Source organism: Scophthalmus maximus, chromosome 6 (genome assembly GCF_022379125.1).
Source record: "Scophthalmus maximus strain ysfricsl-2021 chromosome 6, ASM2237912v1, whole genome shotgun sequence".
NCBI classification, from domain to species: Eukaryota; Metazoa; Chordata; class Actinopteri; order Pleuronectiformes; family Scophthalmidae; genus Scophthalmus; species Scophthalmus maximus.
Genome location: NC_061520.1, coordinates 3,841,513 through 3,857,330, shown reverse-complemented (window position 1 = coordinate 3,857,330; position 15,818 = coordinate 3,841,513). Strand labels below are relative to the sequence as shown.

At 38.5% G+C, this 15,818-nt stretch overlaps 4 protein-coding genes and 1 pseudogene across 4 annotated transcripts; all 5 read left to right on the top strand.

Annotated features, from left to right (window-relative positions):
- Positions 1 to 355: 355 nt before the first annotated feature.
- Positions 356 to 2,255, top strand: LOC118308871 (odorant receptor 131-2-like). The gene is made up of 2 exons (XM_035630298.2): positions 356 to 508; positions 1,219 to 2,255. Exons 1-2 carry the CDS (start codon positions 356 to 358, stop codon positions 2,029 to 2,031), a joined length of 966 nt encoding a protein of 321 aa, XP_035486191.1. The 3' UTR covers positions 2,032 to 2,255.
- Positions 2,256 to 3,436: 1,181 nt separating this feature from the next.
- On the top strand, positions 3,437 to 5,817 carry LOC118308908 (odorant receptor 131-2-like). Its single transcript, XM_047332557.1, has 2 exons — positions 3,437 to 5,163; positions 5,791 to 5,817. Exons 1-2 carry the CDS (start codon positions 4,459 to 4,461, stop codon positions 5,815 to 5,817), a joined length of 732 nt encoding a protein of 243 aa, XP_047188513.1. The 5' UTR covers positions 3,437 to 4,458.
- A 128-nt stretch (positions 5,818 to 5,945) lies between these two features.
- LOC118308870 (odorant receptor 131-2-like) lies at positions 5,946 to 10,904 on the top strand. Its single transcript, XM_047332556.1, has 3 exons — positions 5,946 to 5,978; positions 8,699 to 8,812; positions 9,477 to 10,904. The coding sequence occupies exons 1-3, from the start codon at positions 5,946 to 5,948 to the stop codon at positions 10,302 to 10,304; spliced, it is 975 nt and encodes a 324-aa protein (XP_047188512.1). The 3' UTR covers positions 10,305 to 10,904.
- Positions 10,905 to 11,934: 1,030 nt separating this feature from the next.
- Positions 11,935 to 13,871, top strand: LOC118308905 (odorant receptor 131-2-like). Its single transcript, XM_047332727.1, has one exon. The coding sequence runs from the start codon at positions 12,645 to 12,647 to the stop codon at positions 13,434 to 13,436; it is 792 nt and encodes a 263-aa protein (XP_047188683.1). The 5' UTR covers positions 11,935 to 12,644; the 3' UTR covers positions 13,437 to 13,871.
- A 702-nt stretch (positions 13,872 to 14,573) lies between these two features.
- LOC118308868 lies at positions 14,574 to 15,593 on the top strand (annotated as a pseudogene).
- Positions 15,594 to 15,818: the final 225 nt, after the last annotated feature.

Genomic DNA, 15,818 nt, shown 5'->3' with positions numbered 1-15,818 from the left:
ATGTTGTTTATAGTACTGCAATCCTTTTTAACTGTAAATGCATTTAATACTTCTGTACAGCACTTGTTAACTTACAATAATTACTTTGATATCCTAAATTCAGCATATATCTGATATATAGATGGAAATCTCCATGTGTTTTCTTCATTTATATTTCATTCAGCATCTGGCTCTGTGTATGTATAATTGACCAATGTATTGCTGCAATTGTGTGAACATTTTGAAAATAAGAACATTTTTGGTACAAAGAAGAACCTATTAAAACTTGAATTGGCTGTTCAAAATCAACATGACATTAAAATATTATTAAATGTTTCCCTGTAACAGAGGGTGACAGGATCCTCATATCATCTCCATGAATTCCTCCATTTCCAACTTTAATGTGTCGAGTCAGAGTTATCGAGATTCTCTGAGCTCAGCTGTAGCCAAAAATGTGATTGCTGTGGCTCTTGGCCTTATCATCAACTACATCAATGGCACACTGATTAACACCTTCAGAAAACACCAGGTCAGAATGTTTTCTTTTCGTTTTTGTCGGTATTAGCTACGACAAGGTGGTTACGTTTTCACCCTTGCCAGTTTTTTTGTATGATGGTTGGTTTGATCGTTGATTTCCATGTAATTGAGATTTTGTGTGGCTTGATTAAATTGAGAGGGACTGCTGTTTATACGAAGAACCCATTAAATTTTGATCCAGGAATTTTATTGATCACTTTTACAAACATGATGTTGTTGGGGTTTTTTTTTTTAAATTTGAGGGAGTTTTCCAAGTAAAATTCATGGAAGTCTTTTTGGGAAAGGCATATTTATTGTACTGTCATCTATGAGTTTCTGCAGTTTGGTGCTGATCCAAATCCAGATTTAGTGGATTTAAATGTAGTTTCATAGGAACGGAAGTCTTCAACGACAACCAATGTGTAGCTGACATTATGTGTGTTCAGTAGGAAATCAACTGTCTATATGTATCTTAAATTGTTGTGTTTTTATGTTGGTAATAAATACTGCTATTCGTGTAATTGGTGTAATTTTATCAACCACCAATGGGGATTATAATTTCATGGTCTGCATTTTTATTAACATTTTATTATTGTTATTATATTATTATCACTATTATTATCATTATTTCATTCAATTAGCAGTGATTGTTATTTGTAGTGGAAAGACATGGACAGCTGAGAGTAACAAACAGTGACACTGACTGATTTCCTTTTCTTTCAGATATTTTACCTGAATCCTCGTTACATCCTCTTCATCCACCTGGTCTTGAACGATATGTTGCAGCTCACTGTAACGATCAGCCTGTTAGTCTTTAGTTATGTCTTCTACAAAATTAATGCCTCCTTCTGTTGCCTCCTCATTACTTTTGCCATTTTCACCACCTTCAATACTCCATTAAATTTAGCGGTCATGGCAGTGGAGTGCTACATCGCTATTAGTTTACCACTGCGACACGCCGAGTTGTGCACCATCAAAAGAACATACATTCTGATTGGTTGGATTTGGGCCATGAGCGCAGTTTCGACGCTGCCGGATGTGTTTATTGTTCTGGCAACCGAGCCTGCGCGGTTATTCCATTCCACTATTTTTTGTGAGCGGGATAACCTGTTCCGACACCCTATAAGTTTAAAAAAGAGGGATGTTTCCTACATAATTTCCCTAATTGGTGTTTGGCTCACTCTCTTCTACACGTACTTTAAGATCTTCTTTGCTGCTAAAGCTGCTAAAGAGGATGGAGATGCAACAAAGGCCAGGAATACAATCCTGCTTCATGGCTTTCAGATACTGTTGTGTATGCTGACTTATATAGCTCATATAGTAAATAAGGCTCTTTTCTACTGGTTCCCTAAACATTATAGTCATGTAGCCTTTGTTAGTTATATCTTCATCCAGATACTGCCCAGGTTTATTAGTCCTATCCTGTACGGGCTACGAGACAAGACATTTAGACATCACTTGAAAAAGCATCTGCTGTGTACAGTCAGAACAAGCATCAAACCCTGGACAAGAGCAAAGTTCATGTTGCTGTGCTAAATAACCCACGAGAATGATTTTAAATAAAGATTTCAAGGTACGAATGGCACTGAGAATGAAAACAATCTGACCCTTTCATGGAATCATTAATTATTTTTAAAAAAATTCAAACTTTAAATAATTGGTTATTTAACCAATTCAAGCATGAACCACAGACTGCAGGCTTCTGCAGCAGAATTTACTACTTATGTGATTAGGCCTGTCACTATATTCAGATTATCGACTCGTCATGCGACATTAATATGTGTGTTTGTTGACATAAGAATGAATGTTAACAACAAGTCTTGCTGCTTCTATCCTCTCATCTGTTTTCGTCACATGATTAATCAATTACTGGTTTATAATTACTTTGGTCTATAAAATGTCAGAAAATAGGGATTTCTTCGTATTTTTTTAAAGGCACCGTGTCTTCAAATTGCTGGTTTTGTCTGTGGACTTATCGCTAATCTAAACTTTGGGTAACATTTCTCACAGCAGCAACACAAATTGTGTAGGACTTTCACACCCAATGACCAATAGGCCTTTACTGCAAGCTTACATGATTCAGTCTCAAAACATGTTCTTGAAATTATGATAATATTGTTTATCTTAAGTAGATAAGGTGACAGGCCTTCATGTGACCATTTAAACCTCCAGCTAATTTACATTGGAATGGCATATTTTATACATTACACATACAGTATATGATACTGATAAGGGTTTTACAATAAATTGAATGAAATACAATAAATATTTGTAGAATGTCTGTATTTAAAGAGTCAGTTAACTACAACAGTTACCTGTATATTTAATAAATCCCTCAATGATGAAGAACAGCTGGGTTTTTTTTTTAAACACACAAATCGGAAGGGTACACAAAGACAACATTGTTATAAATCATGTTGAGTCCTACCGATGTGCGATTTTTGGGCGCCGATACAAGGGATTAAAAAAAAAACATATATACAAACACATATATATTCATTATATCATGAATTATACATTTATAGATATACATACATATGTATGTATGTGTATCTGTATTTATATACGTAAATGGGGAGCTGCAAATTCAGCTGATAATTCTCTGACTTCATCACTAAGAGAGATACATAATCTCTTACATTTTAATTAAAAAAAATATTGATTATAGATTTTATCAACTAGAATGTCACTCAGTAAAGCCTAACAGTCCCCTGAAATGCAGTTTTTTTTTTTTGTTTGCATTGTTTGTTGTGTAAAATAAAAGTTTTCATATTGGCTAATAATCACGGATATCGATGTTTGTGAACAGCTCAAATCAGCCAACTGATGAATTGGTCAGACTCTAGTTACAAGCAGACTCTTGCTGACTCTAAACTGACTGGACACACACACACACACACACACACACACACACACACACACACACACACACACACACACACACACACACACACACACACACACACACACACACACACACACACACACACACACACACACACACACACACACACACACACACACACACACACACACACACACACACACACACACACGTTCCTGATCCCATGACATTTGCAGTAACTTTTGTATATATAGTGTTGTAAAAGACATCAGACTTAAGGTACGTATGATTGTTGTAAGTGACCAACACCAAGGTGGGTGAGCTTTTCTTTCACTGTTATTCAGTGTGCATAAGGAGACAGTATATTGATCATTGTCCTTTTTTATTTTATTTTTATTTACCTATTATCATACAATATTTCTCAGTAACCTGTTTTGAACCTTGTTGGATTCATTGTTTTCATATAGTGTGTTCAGACACACTGGATTCAGGATCCTGGTTTTGTTCATTATGGCTCACTAGGACACTCGAAGCAGCAGTATGTATATTATGTCAAAATGTATATCATAAATGGGTATTAAAAAAAAAGTTAAGACACAAATACAGCCAAATATATTGAACTTAAATTAAGATATTTTTACATTTAAAATATAAACATAAAGGCTCATCTTTTCCGTATTGTTTATTCTGTAAAATACGATAACGCTGGGACCAATTTATCTGTGAAAGGCAGCTGATGAATCACTCGGGCTCAAACTCTTTTCTGTTCTAATGTACAATATGATATGTCTCGGATGAAACAGGTTTGACGGACTCGGGTCCTTAGAGCCATGAGCCTTTCAAACGCTGGCAGAAATTCCACAGTGCCTTCCAGCCGGGACAACATACAAACAGCCATAACCAAGAATGTGATCACTGTGGTTCTGTGCATCTCCATCGTCTACATCAACAGCACCCTTGTGCACACGTTCAAGAAACACCAGGTCTGATTCTCGTCTCATTCATTTCATCCCTTAAGTCATAAACACCACACTGTGTCTCATGTAATCACCTGCACTGTGTCTGTTCTTTTCTTCTCGTGTCCTTATCACTGCTGTGCTCCCCTGCAGGTTTTCAACATGAACCCTCGCTACATCCTCTACATCCATCTGGTGATCAATGATATAATCCTGCTGACCATCTTCACCCTCATGCAGGTGCTGAGTTACATCGTCTTCACTCTCAATGTGTGCTTTTGCATAGTTCTGCTCATGACTGCTATATTTTCGAACTTGAACAATCCTCTGACACTTGCCGTTATGGCAGTAGAGTGTTACATCGCCATATGCTTCCCGCTCCGCCACAACCAGATCTGTACGGTCAAGAAGACGTATATCGTGATCGGCGTGATATGGGTGCTGAGTACACTTTCCGTCCTGCCAGATTTATTTTTCACCTTGGCCACAGAGTCCGTGGAATTCTTTCATTCCAGAGTGTTCTGCCTGAGGGACAACATTTTCAGGAACCCCAGTCTCAAAGAGAAGAGAGATACATACAACTACGTGTTTTTGGTCATTGTTTGGCTCACGCTTTTCTATTCATACTTCAGGATCCTGTTCGCTGCACAGGCAGTGGATACAGACGCCAAGAAGGCAAGGAACACCGTCCTCCTCCACGGCTTCCAGCTGCTGTTGTGTATGCTCACCTATGTTGTCCATCTCATGATAAAAAGTGTCACATACATGTTCCCAAAAGAGGTGACGGCCGTTCGCTTCAGCATCTCCATATTTGTTCAGGTCCTGCCTCGACTAGTCAGTCCGGTTGTTTATGGGCTACGAGAAAAAGTTCCCCTTTTTGAAGCACAACTCAAATTTTTCATAAAACATTTGAATGACTGTTATTTCCTGCCACAGTTACAGGTGGGACATAACAAGCCCCTTTTAAAATCTTTTATCCATCCATCCAAGGAGTTTACAATAAATTAAATTAATTACAATGAATGTTTGGAAAATGTCTGTATCTAAAGAGTCAGAGAAATTATGACAGTTACCTGAAGATGTAATATTTCCCTCAGTCCATAAAGGGGCAGTTAGCGATTCTAAAGCAATATATGTTTTGTAAAATGATAGAAACAAGCTTTCTCCAAAATCGCTTACTGCCGCTTTAAGGCCAGCTCTTTGCGTTTTTTTCAAAAAACAACTAATCAGAGAGGTACACAAAGACTAAATTATCATAAATCATGTATATTTGTCATTATCTATCATATAATACAGAGGGCAACATTTTTGCACAAATGAGATCATCATCATACATATGGCAATACTGGTGCAGGGAATATTTGAAAATTGTAGCAAAACACCATGTGTGTTAGTGTGTATTTTCTAAGGAGTTCATAGTCTCAAATAATCGCTAGTTTCAAGTCTTCTTCAATACAGCAAAATGTTCATTTTGTACATTGTGGTCTCAATTAGAGTAAAATAGACGATAAAGTACCATAGCGTAGATACTGTGATTGACAGCTGGTCCGTCCAATCAGTGCATGGTCGCAGGTGTAGGTGGGCGCGCAATGGGAGAGGTCTCAGTCAGACCCGCCCCCAATTCTAAGTCTGGTTGCAAAAAAGCCAATATGGCGCTGGTCAAAATGGGAAACTCGGCCAAGGTACTTGAGTTCAAATTTACCTTCTTTTTTTTTTAAACGTTCCCTGGCTTCCCCCTGGTAACCCCATGTTTCACATCACAACGCTATGAACTGTGGGTAATTCCCTCAGACAAAGTCTGCATCAATGACGCAAAATTTCGCGACTCCTGCGAGTTTGGTCACAAGCAAACATTTGTGATTATTGTGTCACTCGCATGAAAGTTTGCCCGTTCAATCCCTTCCACTTTCTCTGACAAATCTGAACAAACACACGCAGACAAAGACACACACGCAGGTAAACATGAACTGTTGAAAAAACATGAAAAAACATGAAAAAAAGGCAGACGGGAGTGCCGCTGGGCAAGCTACACAAAGTGGCTGTGCTAATTGGGGCTAACTAGCTAGTCTGGCGGCGCACACACAGACACAGTAGTGATCCTCCATTCCTGATGCAATGACAGGACGTCTGAGGAAAGGTGCGGAGGGAGGATCCCAACGCTCATTGGCTATCGTGTTGTGAATATATCACCCTTGCTAAAATATTTCAACTTGATCGATGGACGCCCCGTGAATTTCGCCTGATTCACATTACACATATCGCACCATTTCCTTTGCCCGAGTCAGTGCTGTGAAATTCGTGTCTTGTCGTGTCTGTGCATTGACTTTGAATGTAATCTACCCACATCAAAAAATTGCGTCACGTCCCGTGTGGACGCACAATAAGCCCCTCACGGACTTAACAGGAACGTGCCTCAAAGTCTGTGAGTCATTGAGTGTGGACATTGAGATTGGGTCTATTTTTGCCTCTGTCCATTTGTTTGTCAGCACGATTGTGCAAGACTACTGAACAGATTGCACAAAACTTGGAAGGATGGGACATGGGCCAAGAAAAAAATACATTCAATTTTAGCACAGATTCAGCGAAATTTTTTGTCACTTTGCCTAAAATTGACATTTACGGCCTTTTTGGGGGCATTGTCTCTGACTTTAAAATACAAAATGACTGTATTTAAGGGGACTGTTGGGGCTTGGCGGAGGTATGCACTATGAGAGCTATTCTTGTTTAACTTATGCAATTATTGCAAGGAAGTAGTCAGATCTCTTTAATCAATCGCATGTAGAATAAAAATATATACCGTAATTTTCGGACTATAAGCCGCGCCTTTTTCCCCCATTTTTCGACCCTGAGCCTTATATAACGGTGCGGCTAATCTATGGATTTTTACAGCTAACGGCCACTAGGGGACCTCATAAATCTAACAGGTTACAGTCCACCAACTTTAACTCTAAGGGCTCTATGACCGGTCCGCGGTCCACGGTTAAAGCAGCGAAAAGCAACTTTCGCTCAAGTTTGCGAGTGGATCCTGATGGCGTGGAGGAGTGTCAAAACATCCGCGATCACCGAAGGGTTCCGAAAGGCTGGACTGCTGCATGATGAAGAGGAGGACGCCGCCACAGGCTCAGCTGAGGCCCTTCAGAGGCTGTTCGATTCCGACAGTGACGAAGAGGAGTTCGTTGGTTTTGAGAGCGACAACGAAGGAGAGAGGAGAGTGGCTGACGAAGCCACCCTGAGCCTGTTCGTTTCCGACACTGAAGATGAGGACTTTGGTGGTTTTAGTACGTTATGCAAATATGCAACTTGTTTGTTGAAATGTTAATAAATGGGAGCTTCCTCAAGCAGCCATCTCTTTCCGGACAGTCCCCTCTTTGCACGAACTCTTACATATGGTAATTAACCATTAAAACACCTGCGGCTTATAGTCCAGTGCTGCTTATTGATGTACAAATCATTCAATTTAGCTGCTGCGGCTTAAACTCCGCTGCGCCTTATTGTCCGGAAATTACGGTATCCTAAATTGTAGTATTTTAAATTGGATTTCACAGAGTTTGAGTCATTGCCAAGTCATATTGAATCTGTTTTGAAGCCACACGGTGGCCCAACACTTTACAAAGACACTAGATGTTGGTTGTTTCTTTAATTTATCACCTGTGTCTTTTAGTTTAGAAAGAGGGGAAAGTTCAAAACTAGAGAATACACAAATATGTTAGAAATAAGCAGAATATTATAATTGTTTTAATAGACTGACAGTGTCAACAAGCTCATGTTCACTCCCACACAGCTGAATAACACAATGACATAATCTTTGACGTTATGCAGGACTCATGCAGCTTGATATAAAGCCAACAATCTGCTTTCAGGCTTAGTTGATGTCTGGTGAATTAGGTGCACCGTCGGAGGTAGGAAAGGTTTTGATGCTATCACACTATTATTTTATCATTATGTTGTTTATAGCACTGCAATCCTTTTTAACTGTAAATGCATTTAATACTTCTGTACAGCACTTGTTAACTTACAATAATTACTTTGATTTCCTAAATTCAGCATCTATCTGATATATAGATGGAAATCTCCATGTGTTTTCTTCATGTATATTGTATATTTTATTCAGCATCTGGCTCTGCAGTTGAGGTTTCTTTACTTCTAATGTTATCTAATGTTTGGTTTCAGATTTACTTTACTGTGTATGTATAATTGACCAATGTATTGCTGCAATTGTGTGAACATTTTGAAAATAAGAAAATTTTTGGTACAAAGAAGAACCTATTAAAACTTGAATTGGCTGTTCAAAATCAACATGACATTAAAATATTTTTAAATGTTTCCCTGTAACAGAGGGTGACAGGATCCTCATATCGTCTCCATGAATTCTTCCATTTCCAACTTTAATGTGTCGAGTCAGAGTTATGGAGAGTCTCTGAGCTCAGCTGTAGCCAAAAATGTGATTGCTGTGGCTCTTGGCCTTATCATCAACTACATCAATGGCACACTGATTAACACCTTCAGAAAACACCAGGTCAGAATGTTTTCTTTTCGTTTTTGTCGGTATTACCTACGACAAGGTGGTTTGCTTGTCAGTAGGAGCACACAAAAACTGCAGAACAGATTTCCATGAAATTGAGATTTGGTGTGGCTTGATTCAATTTAAAGGGACTGCTGTTTATAGGAAGAACACAATAAATTTTGATCCGGACAAAGGAGCTGATCCAGGAATTTTATTGATCACTTTTACAAACATAGAGAGATCTTCTTTTTTTTTTTAACATTCTGAGGCATTTTTCCCATTGAATAATTAATGGAAATTTTGGGGGGAAAAGGCATATTTTTGTACTGTCATCTATGAGTATGTGCGGTTTGGTGCTGATCCAAATCCAGATTTAGTGGATTTAAATGTGCTTTCACAGGAACGGAAGTGTTCAACGACAACCAATGTGTAGCTGACATCATGTGTATTCAGTAGGAAACCAACTGTCTATATGTATCTTAAATTGTTGTTTTTATGTTGGTAATAAATACTGCTATTCGTGTAATTGGTGTAATTTTATCAACCAGCAATGGGGATTATAATTTCACGATCTGCATTGGGGCCTTTTATTAACATTTAATTATTGTTATTATTATTTCATTCAATTATCAGTGATTGTTATTTGTAGTAGAAAGACATGGACGGCTGAGAGTAACAAACAGTGACGCTGACTGATTTTCTTTTCTTTCAGATATTTTACCTGAATCCTCGTTACATCCTCTTCATCCACCTGGTCTTGAACGATATGTTGCAGCTCACTGTAACGATCAGCCTGTTAGTCTTTAGTTATTTCTTCTACAAAATTAATGCCTCCTTCTGTTGCCTCCTCATTACTTTTGCCGTTTTCACCACATTCAACACTCCTTTAAATTTAGCTGTAATGGCAGTGGAGTGCTACATCGCCATTAGTTTACCACTGCGACACGCCGATTTCTGCACAATCAAAAGAACATACATTCTGATTGGTTGGATTTGGGCCATGAGTGCAGTTTCGACGCTGCCGGATGTGTTTATTGTTATGGCAACCGAGCCTGCGCGGTTATTCCATTCCACTATTTTTTGTGAGCGGGATAACCTGTTCCGACACCCTATAAGTTTAAAAAAGAGGGATGTTTCCTATATAATTTCCCTAATTGGTGTTTGGCTCACTATCTTCTACACGTACTTTAAGATCTTCTTTGCTGCTAAAGCTGCTAAAGAGGATGGAGATGCAACAAAGGCCAGGAATACAATCCTGCTTCATGGCTTTCAGCTACTGCTGTGTATGCTGACTTATATAGGTCATATTGTAAGAAAGAAAAATTATGCTCATGCAACCTTTGTTAGTTATATCTTCATCCAGGTACTGCCAAGGTTTATTAGTCCTATCGTGTACGGGCTACGAGACAAGACATTTAGACATCACTTGAAAAAGCATCTGCTGTGTACAGTCAGAACAAGCATCAAACCCTGGACAAGAGCAAAGTTCATGTTGCTGTGCTAAATAACCAACAAGAACGATTTTAAATAAAGATTTCAAGGTATGAATGGCACTAAGAATGAAAACAATCTGACCCTTTCATGGAATCATTAATTAACAAACTTTAAATAATTGGTTATTTAACCAATTCAAGCATGAACCACAGACTGCAGGCTTCTGCAGCAGAATTAACTACTTATGTGATTAGGCCTGTCACTATAATCAGATTATCGACTCGTCATACGACATTAATATGTGTGTTTGTTGACATAAGAATGAATGTTAACAAGTCTTGCTGCTTCTATCCTCTCATCTGTTCTCGTCACATGATAAATAAATTACGGGTTTATAATTACTTTGGTCTATAAAATGTCAGAAAATAGGGATTTCTTTGTTTTTTGTTAAAGGCACCGTGTCTTCAAATTGCTGGTTTTGTCTGTGGACTTATCGCTAATCTAAACTTTGGGTAACATTTCTCACAGCAGCAACACAAATTGTGTAGGACTTTCACACCCAATGACCAATAGGCCTTTACTGCAAGCTTACATGATTCAGTCTCAAAACATGTCCTTGAAATTATGATAATATTGTTTATCGCAAGTAGTTAAGGTGACAGGCCTTCATGTGATCATTAAAACCTCCAGCTAATCTACATTGTAATGTCATATTTTATACATTACACATACAGTTGATGATACTGATAAGGGCTTTACAATAAATTGAATGAAATACAAGAAATGTTTGTAGAATGTCTGTATTTAAAGAGTCAGAGAAACTATAACAGTTACCTGTAGATATAATAAATCCCTCCGTGATAAAGAACAGCTGATTGTTTTTTAACACACACAAATCGAAAGGTTACACAAAGCCAAAATTATAATAAATCATGTAGAGTCCTATCGATGTGCGATTTTCATATATATTCATTATATCATGAATTATACATTTATAGATATACATACATATGTATGTATGAATGTGTATCTGTATTTATATACGTAAATGGGGAGCTGCAAATTCAGCTGATAATTCTCTGAGTTCATCACTAAGAGAGATACATAATCTCTTACATTTTAATTTTAAAAAATATTGATTATAGATTTTATCACCTAGAATGTCACTCAGTAAAGCCTAACAGTCCCCTGAAATGCAGTTTTTTTTTTTGTTTGCATTGTTTGTTGTGTAAAATAAAAGTTTTCATATTGACTAATAATCACGGATATCGATGTTTGTGAACAGCTCAAATCAGCCAACTGATGAATTGGTCAGACTCTAGTTACAGGCAGACTCTTGCTGACCCTTAACTGACTGGGCGGGCGCGCGCGCGCGCACACACACACACACACACACACACACACACACACACACACACACACACACACACACACACACACACACACACACACACACACACACACACACACACACACACACACACACACACACACACACACACACGTTCCTGATCCCATGACATTTGCAGTAACTTCTATATATATAGTGTTGTAAAAGACATCAGACTTAAGGTACGTATGATTGTTGTAAGTGACCAACACCAAGGTGGGTGAGCTTTTCTTTCACTGTTATTCAGTGTGCATAAGGAGACAGTATATTGATCATTGTCCTTTTTTATTTTATTTTTATTTACCTATTATCATACAATATTTCTCAGAAACCTGTTTTGAACCTTGTTGATTTCATTGTTTTCATATAGTGTGTTCAGACACACTTGATTCAGGATGCTGGTTTTGTTCATTATGGCTCACTAGAACACTCAAAGCAGCAGTATGTATATTATGTCAAAATGTATATCATAAATGGGTATTAAAAAAAAAGTTAAGACACAAATACAGTGAAATATATTGAATTAAATTAAGATATTTTTACATTTAAAATATAAACATAAAGGCTCATCTTTTCTTTATTGTTTATTCTGTAAAATACGATAACGCTGGGACCAATTTATCTGTGAAAGGCAGCTGATGAATCAGTCAGGCTAAAACTCTTTTCTGTTCTAATTTACAATAAGATTTGTCTCGGATGAAACAGGTTTGACAGACTCGGGTCCTTAGAGCCATGAGCCTTTCAAACGCTGGCAGAAATTCCACAGTGCCTTCCGGCCGGGACAACATACAAACAGCCATAACCAAGAATGTGATCACTGTGGTTCTGTGCATCTCCATCGTCTACATCAACAGCACCCTTGTGCACACGTTCAAGAAACACCAGGTCTGATTCTCGTCTCATTCATTTCATCCCTTAAGTCATAAACACCACACTGTGTCTCATGTAATCATCTGCACTGTGTCTGTTCTTTTCCTCTTGTCTCCTTATCACTGCTGTGCTCCCCTGCAGGTTTTCAACATGAACCCTCGCTACATCCTCTACATCCATCTGGTGATCAATGATATAATCCTGCTGACCATCTTCACCCTCATGCATGTGATGAGTTACATCGTCTTCACTCTCAATGTGTGCTTTTGCATAGTTCTGCTCATGACTGCTATATTTTCGAACTTGAACAATCCTCTGACACTTGCCGTTATGGCAGTAGAGTGTTACATCGCCATATGCTTCCCGCTCCGCCACAACCAGATCTGTACGGTCAAGAAGACGTATATCGTGATCGGCGTGATATGGGTGCTGAGTACACTTTCAGTGCTGCCAGATTTATTTTTCACCTTGGCCACAGAGTCCGTGGAATTCTTTCATTCCAGAGTGTTCTGCCTGAGGGACAACATTTTCAGGAACCCCAGTCTCAAAGAGAAGAGAGATACATACAACTATGTGTTTTTGGTCATTGTTTGGCTCACGCTTTTCTATTCATACTTCAGGATCCTGTTCGCTGCACAGGCAGTGGATACAGATGCCAAGAAGGCAAGGAACACCGTCCTCCTCCACGGCTTCCAGCTGCTGTTGTGTATGCTCACCTATGTTTTCCATCTCATGATAAATAGTGTCACATACATGTTCCCAAAAGAGGTGATGGCCGTTCGCTTCAGCATCTCCATATTTGTTCAGGTTCTGCCTCGACTCGTCAGTCCGGTTGTTTATGGGCTACGAGACAAGACTTTCAGGAAGTACCTGAAAAGATATCTGCTCTGTAGAACAAGCACTACCACTCATCCGCAAAGAAAAATCTTAAAGAGGCCATGATGAAGTCCTGTTTTAATATGCTCCTGCTTTACTTTAACTGCTTCATATTAAAGGACACGAAAAGAAAACACATTACATACTAGCAGAGACATCAAGATAAAGACTGCAGTGCTTTTGTATGTGTGTGTAGTTCACTTACACAAACTCTTTACAATCCAATCCTTGTTTTTGCTCTTTAAACAAATAAAGAACGAATTAATTTTTACTGGTTATTCGACTTATTTCTTAAATCTCCTTGGAATAATCATTTGTGGCTGATTCTACTATAGAAATTCTAAATCTAAACAAATTTTAATAGATTTTTCAAAAATACCTTCCTTCTCCAGGAATCTATGAACATGTAATTTGTCAAAAGGTTTACAAGCTCGAGACATGACGTCTCCTACTTCAATGAAAAGTCAATTTTTAGTGTTCTTCATCTGGAGGCCTAGGATTTGTAAGGACTTCATTAATACATTTCTGGATATTTTACAGTTTGGTCTGAAACTAAATATTTTGCCTTCTTTCTCGAGGAGACAAAACATTTCGACATCACTTGAAAAAGCATCTGCTGTGTACAGTGAGAACAAGCATCAAACCCTGGACAAGAGCAAAGTTCATGTTGCTGTGCTAAATAACCAACGAGAACAAAAAAACGTTCCCCTTTTTGAAACACAACTCAAATTTTTCATAAAACATTTCATTTGTAAGACTGTTATTTTCTGCCACAGTTACAGGTGGGACATGACGAGCCACTTTTAAAATCTTTTATCCATCCATCCATCCATCGTATACCGCTTTATCCATTTAAGGGTCGTGGGGGGCCTGGAGCCAATTCCAGCTGACATTGGGCTAATGGAGGGGTTCACCCTGGACAGGTCGCCAGCCTATCGCATGGCCACATACAGAGACGAACGTGAATGTCTCCAATGAAACTAACCCCATTCTGCATGTCTTTGGACTGTGGGAGGAAGCCAGAGAACCCGGAGAGAACCCACGCACACACGGGGAGAACATGCAAACTCCACACAGAAAGGCTCTGGTTGGTTTGAACCGGGATTAGAAACAAGAACCTTCTTGCTGTGAGGCGAAAGTACTAACCAGTACGCCACCGTGCAGCCCCAACTCTCTATATGTATCTTAAATTGTTGTGTTTTTATGTTGGTAATAAATACTGCTATTTGTGTAATTGTTGTAATTTTATCAACCAGCAATGGGGATTATAATTTCACGATCTGCATTAAGGCCTTTTATTTACATTTTATTATTATTATTGTTATTATTATTATTATCACTATTATTATCATCGTTTCATTCAATTATCAGTGATTGTTATTTGTAGTGGAAAGACATGGACGGCTAAGAGAATCAAACAGTGACACTGACTGATTTTCTTTTCTTTCAGATATTTTACCTGAATCCTCGTTACATCCTCTTCATCCACCTGGTCTTGAACGATATGTTGCAGCTCACTGTAACGATCAGCCTGTTAGTCTTTAGTTATTTCTTCTACAAAATTAATGCCTCCTTCTGTTGCCTCCTCATTACTTTTGCCTTTTTCACCACCTTCAACACTCCATTAAATTTAGCTGTAATGGCAGTGGAGTGCTACATCGCTATTAGTTTACCACTGCGACACGCCGATTTCTGCACAATCAAAAGAACATACATTCTGATTGGTTGGATTTGGGCCATGAGTGCAGTTTCGACGCTGCCGGATGTGTTTATTGTTATGGCAACCGAGCCTGCGCGGTTATTCCATTCCACTATTTTTTGTGAGCGGGATAACCTGTTCCGACACCCTATAAGTTTAAAAAAGAGGGATGTTTCCTACACAATTTCCCTAATTGGTGTTTGGCTCACTATCTTCTACACGTACTTTAAGATCTTCTTTGCTGCTAAAGCTGCTAAAGAGGATGGAGATGCAACAAAGGCCAGGAATACAATCCTGCTTCATGGCTTTCAGCTACTGCTGTGTATGCTGACTTATATAGGTCATATTGTAAGAAAGAAAAATTATGCTCATGCAACCTTTGTTAGTTATATCTTCATCCAGGTACTGCCCAGGTTTATTAGTCCTATCGTGTCAGGCTACGAGAGAAGACATTTAGACATCACTTGAAAAAGCATCTGCTGTGTACAGTCAGAACAAGCATCAAACCCTGTTACAGTGTGTGACGTCCGAATGGGTACGTACAGTCTTTTCATGCTTACTGCTGTTACTGCATTGAACTGATCCAGCGTGGACAAAATGACTGAATCATTGTGTGTATCATGATACTATCATATATATGACATTGCTGCATGTTGTATGTGCTTTATGTCATGTACTTATTTCTGTGAGTGGAATAAAAGAGGGATGTTTCCTGCAAAACAGATATTGAATGACTGTTTTAGTGATTC

Bases quoted from the DNA above. Each gene is read 5' to 3' on its own strand.
- LOC118308871 (XM_035630298.2), top strand. From the start codon at position 356: ATGAATTCCTCCATTTCCAACTTTAATGTGTCGAGTCAGAGTTATCGA. The intron at 509-1,218 runs GTCAGAATGTTT...CTTTTCTTTCAG, and splicing joins ACACCTTCAGAAAACACCAG to ATATTTTACCTGAATCCTCG.
- LOC118308908 (XM_047332557.1), top strand. From the start codon at position 4,459: ATGAACCCTCGCTACATCCTCTACATCCATCTGGTGATCAATGATATA. The intron at 5,164-5,790 runs GTTCCCCTTTTT...GGTCTCAATTAG, and splicing joins TTTATGGGCTACGAGAAAAA to AGTAAAATAGACGATAAAGT.
- LOC118308870 (XM_047332556.1), top strand. From the start codon at position 5,946: ATGGCGCTGGTCAAAATGGGAAACTCGGCCAAG. The intron at 5,979-8,698 runs GTACTTGAGTTC...GTGTCGAGTCAG, and splicing joins AAATGGGAAACTCGGCCAAG to AGTTATGGAGAGTCTCTGAG. The intron at 8,813-9,476 runs GTCAGAATGTTT...GGCTGAGAGTAA, and splicing joins ACACCTTCAGAAAACACCAG to CAAACAGTGACGCTGACTGA.
- LOC118308905 (XM_047332727.1), top strand. From the start codon at position 12,645: ATGAACCCTCGCTACATCCTCTACATCCATCTGGTGATCAATGATATA.